The sequence below is a fragment of the Sebastes fasciatus genome, unplaced genomic scaffold (assembly GCF_043250625.1).
Source record: "Sebastes fasciatus isolate fSebFas1 unplaced genomic scaffold, fSebFas1.pri Scaffold_91, whole genome shotgun sequence".
Taxonomy (NCBI): Eukaryota; Metazoa; Chordata; class Actinopteri; order Perciformes; family Sebastidae; genus Sebastes; species Sebastes fasciatus.
The window spans coordinates 21,912-28,719 of record NW_027428279.1 but is presented as its reverse complement, the minus strand read 5'-3'; the positions used below and the strand labels follow the sequence as shown (position 1 = coordinate 28,719).

At 40.8% G+C, this 6,808-nt stretch overlaps 1 protein-coding gene across 1 annotated transcript; it reads left to right on the top strand.

Moving 5' to 3' along the window:
- Window positions 1-6: 6 nt before the first annotated feature.
- LOC141763888 (PI-PLC X domain-containing protein 3-like) lies at window positions 7-4,884 on the top strand. Its single transcript, XM_074628663.1, has 3 exons — window positions 7-161; window positions 841-942; window positions 1,943-4,884. Exons 1-3 carry the CDS (start codon window positions 46-48, stop codon window positions 2,097-2,099), a joined length of 375 nt encoding a protein of 124 aa, XP_074484764.1. The 5' UTR covers window positions 7-45; the 3' UTR covers window positions 2,100-4,884.
- The last annotated feature ends 1,924 nt before the right edge of the window (window positions 4,885-6,808 follow it).

Here is a 6,808-nt window from a genome sequence, read left to right as displayed (position 1 = left end):
CTGTGGGAGAAGGAGTACCAGGTGCTCGTCTTCTACCACCACCCCATGGCCCTGGAGGTGCCCTTCCTGTGGCCAGGGCAGATGATGCCCTCTCCCTGGGCCAACACCACCGACCCAGAGAAGCTGGTTCAGTTTCTCCAGGCGTCTGTCACTGACCGCAGGTCAGTCTCTACCTTTATTCCACTATGGGCAGTCCTTAATGCAGTGGTTGTCAAGCTGGGGAGCGGGACCCCTAAGGGGGGCCCAGACTTATAAAAGGGCGGATGCGGCAAGGCAAGGCTAAATATTGATGATGCATGGTTCTGCATTGGCCCTGGGGGGGGCTTGAAAATATTTTTTCTCACTTGATTTATTACCTCAGTAAACATTGTAAACATGAGTTTATGGTCTCAATCGCTAGTTTCAAGTCTTCTTCAATAAAGGATGATGTTCATTTAGTAAATTATGGTCCCATTTAGAGTCAAATAGACCATAAAGCCATGCCACTAGGAGCACCGGAGGACATCTGTCAGGATATAGTGATCATTTTATAAAAATAACTTTTCTTTAATCATATTTGCTCCATTTCTACCCACTGCTGCATTAAAGGAAATTTTCTTCAAAATCAGACATAAATTTGCATGTGAAATTGTCTTTTCTTCTGACAGTATAAGTGTTTTTGTTTCTTTGTCGTTACTCAAAGTAATTAATTCTAAAGTAAGGCAAAGTTCATGTATTTATGTAGCACCTCTCTGCTGCAGATGTCAGAAGGTGCTTTACATAAATAGATAAAATGCAAAAAAAAATACTAAGAAAAATACAGCAAAATTAAATCATAAATACTTGATGTGTGTCCTGCAGGAGGAAGGGGACCTTCTTTGTCTCCCAGGTGGTTCTGACACCGAAGGCCAGCACAGTGATGAAGGGCGTGGCGAGCGGACTGAGAGAGACAATCACAGAAAGGTGTGTATAACTGTTCATGTGTGACACAGAGACAGAAAGAATAAGAAAACTGTTTTATGTTTATGTTCAGTGTAACGCTAAGATTGGATAAGATGCGGGGTTAGCACCATAGGTGGCACTGAGCATTACTCAACGTATACACAGACACTGTGGAACCAAACTCATAGCAACACCCACAGGCCACAGAAATGACTGGTTTACCCATAACAACTTACAACATGTGCACACACACACATAAACCGTCATATGTGAGTCATCATAGCATTTTATAACTAAATCCAGAGGCATATTGGTTTTTACAGGTATCCCCAGGCGTCTGACACTGACCTCATTCAAGTTTGTTTTTTTTAAAACAGCTGCCACAAACCCGAGGCGTTTCTTCTCATCCTTCCCTCTTTCTATATCTCCCCTCCTCAGTCCTGGTTCAGGCTTTTCTTTTCCTGATTTACCCCCAGGTTCATCTGTATATCACTCCCTCTTAATGTCACCAGTTTGTTAAAAGCCTCGGCAGATAAACAGCCGATTTTCCTGGCATGAATTATTCATTTGATAGCTCCACTATCAGCCATCCTCACCAGGCGTTTGGTTACTTTGATGTAGGCATCCTTCAGAAAACACATCTATTGGTTTTGCCACACAGACCGCCAGCGTAGGACTCGACAGAACAAGAAAGGCGAGCGTGTGGAGGAGACAGCTTGTCGAATTTTGCCGAGCAGAAAGCTGGGTGAGGCATCTGCAGGAGTAGCACCCTCCCCCTGGTGCACGCCACACATGAACATGTCCAGCAAGTGTTCAGAGTGTCATCCTCACAGCTGGCGTCTGGCTTGCAGACATCCCATGCTGCGTCACAGAGATCTTTTATCACAGCGTGCCCCTCTCTTTGTTAAACCAGCCAGCCATGAATCATCCCTTCTTCTATCTTTCCAGATCTTTTGTGACTTTATTTCCCTCCTATTCCCCTAACGTGTGTGTGTGTGTGTGTTTGCGTGTGTCCTCCCAGGGCCTTACCGGGCATGATGCAGTGGATCAGATCGCAGAGACCCGGGGAGAGCGGCATCAACATTATCACAGCTGACTTTGTGGAGCTCGGAGAATTCATCAGCGCCGTCATCACCCTCAACTATCACCTGGGCGACGAAGACGATGACGCCACCTGAGAGCCCACAGGGGGCGTCAGGGAGCACCACAACCACCACTACTACTTATAGGGGCTTGGTCTGTGCTCTCACTCTTTTCTCTTTGGCATTTATTTCAGGAGGGGAGCTGCACTGCTTCTTTCACTTTATTTAGGGCTATAGTGAATCAAGAGCTCAAATGGCAAAAGGGTGTTGAGGGAAGAGAAGTCGGGACTGGGAGAAACAACCCTGGTGTTTGGTTGGAGCACGAAGAGAATGAGGTTTTGTTTTGTTTCCTATTTTGGGGATCAAACTTAGTTTTTCAAAGTGAGACGTTCACTTTCTTTACTTCTTGTGCTGTAAAAAATAACTGCTTTTCCCACTGATCAAATGCACTTACCACTTCACCAGGGGTAGATTCCTCACAGCACATTATCAGCTTTCTGCTAAATTATTGGTACATCATTTTCGGTATTCTAGAGATAATTTGTTTTAAAATAAATCTGTGTAACTTAGCTTGCCGTTGTTCATCTGAATCTCTCCAAGAGATGTTTTTTTTTTTATTATAGTATGCATCCCTGGTCAGATCACTGAGGGTGTTTGATGAACGCCTCGAGCAGACTGTGTTTAAAAAGTGTTATTATGGGTTTACTCAATACATATACAATAAATGAACCATCTTCCATATGTTCCCCCAGTAGTAATCTCTGAAGGGGCTTTACCTCCCAGTAATAATCTCCTCTGAAGTCAGTTTGCAGCCTAGACATTGATCAGACACCGTTGTACAGCGGTAAGTCATTGACTCACTCATTCAAAACCACAGGGATTTCTTTTAGAGAGCAAGAGTGCAGCTCCGCTAGCCGGGAAAAAAGCACCAATCACACCATGTGTACTCCATTTTGGTGCATCTAAACTAGGGCTGAACAATTTTGAAAAATATCTAATTGCGATTATTTTGACTGATATTGCGACATAATTTGCTATATTAGAGGGAAGGATCATTTTTACATCATTATTCTCATTTTCATTGAATGATTATGGTGTGATTTTTTTTTCCGGGGATCTGTACCAAACAAAGATGTTTTCTTAAAGTCTGCAGAATATGATGTGTGGGCTAGGGCATCTCTGCAGCATTACAATATTTCATTTTGATACACATTTCGTCTTTAATAAATACTGCGCCATGTTGCGATTTCGATAAAATTTCGATTAATTGTCCAGCCCTAATCTAAACGCGACAATAATTTTAACATTGTCAGTGTGTTTAAAATGTCAAAACATGCATTAGCTGTTGCAGCAAGGTATTTTACAAAACAATAATTTCAACCACAAATGCAATCAATGCTACTAGTCATTTGTAATGGTTAGGATTCCAACGTGACTAATTTCTCGGATTTTGTTGTGGGTGCTGAGTCGTGATAGCCAAGTATAAATATACATCTGGGTACGAGAGTGTATCCACTGTCTGTTTGTGCGCCTATACTTACTGCTGTAGTGCAGTATATATGAGTCATCATGAGATGTATCATGGTGTTGTGTCTTTCATAATAACAGGTGATAAAGTTGATGAACACTCACTCAGAGACGCATTTTATTTCAAGTCAGAGAAGGCTAAACATTATAATTGGGAGTCAAGTAGGTCTCGATGTAACAGCAGTGCTTTGACACCTGAAAAATACTACAATAAATGTTTAGTTTAATATCTAGCTGTAACTCTTTGGTGTCTACCTTATTAGGTGTTTCATGTTTCTGAATGTTCCCCCGGATTTCTGCTATATCATTTAGTACACTTCCTTTTTCCATTTATGTTTAATGGGTTTCATTCTATACCCTGCTGTACTTCATTTAGGATGGAAAAAGTACTTTAAAATGGCACCTAAGAAAGACAATGAGAGTATTTTTATTGCAAGGTTTTACGCATTATGCATGAAAACAATCGCATAAAAGTCAAACATCCACGCACTTTATGATAAGTGTGGCATTTTCTGCTGAGAATGTATTCTGTAAGGACATTGTTGTCTAGTTTGGTAACGTACAACCAAAACAAGAAACTCTTTGGATTTGTGAATGTATGTGTCTTGTGAGTAACTGCCATTTCTGAAAAAGTCTCATGTGATCGAGTGACTGAGTATCAGCTAGAAAGTCATTTTTTTTGTATCGTATGCTTCAGTGTGGAGCTGATTTCAAGTTTTAGAGTTCAAACAGTACTTCTTTCACTTCCGTGTGGTTTCATGTTAAAATGTTTTATATCGTGGACAAGTTTGTACATACTGTAATTGCAAATAGTATACTGCCGATGAATTGTAAATGATTTAAACTATTGCAAAGTCATTGATAATAATTTCTTAACTTATACCTTAACTGAGCTGTCAAACTGCTTCTTCGTTTTCATATTTTCAGTTTTGTGCATGAACCAAACAGTTCTATATATACAGATAATATAGCTTTTGTTGTTTACTAACAGGGTTCATTAGGTTTGTGCATCTCCTTAGTTACATTGTTCTCAAGAGCATGTGTTGCATCTCAGCTGGAAATGTTTTTACCCTTTAAGACACATCTCCAAATTAATTTATTGTTTAAATGTTGCACTGCTACTATCCCATACAGATTAAGAATGAAGCCACACAAATGAGCAGACTTGAACATGCTTGTAAATTGTGTTGTAAGGACATTTGTGTCATCCCTGGTCCAAACTGTTGTCATTGCCTTTATGTTCTGGTGTGAAAAGAGTCCTTTGCTGTTGTGAAACTCAAAACACTTTTGTTCAAAAGTGACTCTGTTCTAAGTGGAAACGGCAAATCAAATCAAATAAAGCTTCTATGCCTAATGACTGACTATGTGAAGTATCTGGCTTGTTGAGTGCTGATTGGCTGGTTAGTTGCTTGATTGAAAAAAAGAAAACCTTATTAAAGCCATTATAATACAATTGTGATTTAATTCAATCACCAAATGGCAGTACTATGAATCTAAAGTAGATTTTTAAGCTAACATACCAGTGTTTCATTCCCTGTCTGTGCAGAGGAGCATCCTAAAATCATCCAGTTTCCAGGGTGATGAGGATGGAGGTGGGTAGGCAGCTGCACCCAGGGTGACCTTGCTGAGACTGTTTTGTAATTCAGCATCTGCCGTTCTGCAGCCAGGTGTTGCTCGCGAAGAGGAAATAGAGATAACTCAGATGTAGAGTGGCTCACTGTGTGCATCTTACTGTAGATACAAAGGTATTTACTTCTGAATCTGTATTTTGTTGCGTTATTCTGACCTTCTGTCATGTGACTCATACAACCAGCATACAGCTGTTTGGAGCAAATCACTGAATCGAATGATCAAGTGCTGAATATTTTTGGCAACATTGGGCAAAAATTCCATAATAACCTTTCAGCATATTGTAATTCAAGTGTTCTGAGAGAAAACTAGACTGCTGCACCTCATGAAAAAATCTAGCCCGTGACGGGAGACTTTGGCCAATCATATGTAATTTTAGAGAGAGAGCGTTCCTATTGGCTGTGCTCCGGCTGGTGGGCGGTGCTTGGTATTCATTCAACTTGATCTCAATACGGCTGCCGGGTCACAAACTTTCTCATTTTACAGCTAAACAGTACACTACAAGATGATTCTGAAAACATTTGAGTCGAGAAATAGGCATTACAGTAACAGAATATTGATTCATAATTGATCAACGTTGCCTAGTTTGACCGTTTGGTCGGAGTTCGCGAGTTATTGACTCGTGGCTCTCATAGACGGCAGACTCCAGATCATTCCTGACTGGTTGTTTTCTTCTGGTGCTCTATGAAATCTTGCAGATGCCATTGGGAGCACCGGAGGACACAGAGGCACATGATTTTTTTCAGATTACCGGTCTCATGCACTACTGACCGTTTTATAAAAATAACTTTTTTTCAATCATATCAATCTCACCTACTGCTGCTTTAATGCTGTTTTTCACTTATTAACACAGGGTTAATTGACATCATTTCACACACATGCTTCTCTGGAAGCTGCCCAGTACAACAGCAGTGTTATGATGGTAAACACAGGCGAGCTGACTGGAAGGGCATTAAGTGCTTTGGCTGCCTTGATTGCACATTACAGTAGTTGAGGGAAGGAAACGGCATAACTCATTCATTTCCTCTGTAGATTCTTTTTCATGATGTCAAGATTCTTTAAATCTTCTTGTCCCGTGGGTTGTATGTTGTTCTCTGCGGCATATTAATGTGCTTTATTCCATTTTCCTAATGGACCACAGGTCATTATCAATGCTTTTGAAGGGAAAGTGAAAGAAAAGGCACTATCATGTCCTTGGATTTTATTGTAACATTTATTTGCTGGAGGAATGAGAAAATACAAATGCTGTGTGCTTATGCGTGTGTGCATGTTTGCGTCTGTCTGTCTTTCTCTGTCACTCACACACACACACACACACAAGCAAACACACAGATGAGGAGGAGGTAGAGGTGTGGGAGGTAGAGATGGATGATGGCATTCAGACTGTTTAAAGAGGGGTAGTAACGAGATGCACAGTTTCAGAAAAGTTTGGAGTGTGAGGAGGAGGAAGAGTAATTTCACCAGCCACTCCTGTGTCTAGTTATACACGACACATGGGTGGCAATTTATCTGCCAACAGAAGCCACTCAACAATGTTACAATGAAACAGTGAGAGGCATAAAAGTCCAGGATACAAAGTTAATTATTAAAAGTCAACAAAGATGGGGTCGTTATCGAGGACTGGGGGGGAAACTGGGAATTTTAATTAT

Excerpts from the sequence above, each read along its gene's own strand:
- LOC141763888 (XM_074628663.1), top strand. The coding sequence starts at position 46 with ATGGCCCTGGAGGTGCCCTTCCTGTGGCCAGGGCAGATGATGCCCTCT. Across the intron at positions 162-840 it reads GCGTCTGTCACTGACCGCAG|GAGGAAGGGGACCTTCTTTG; the intron begins GTCAGTCTCTAC and ends TGTGTCCTGCAG. Across the intron at positions 943-1,942 it reads AGAGAGACAATCACAGAAAG|GGCCTTACCGGGCATGATGC; the intron begins GTGTGTATAACT and ends GTGTCCTCCCAG.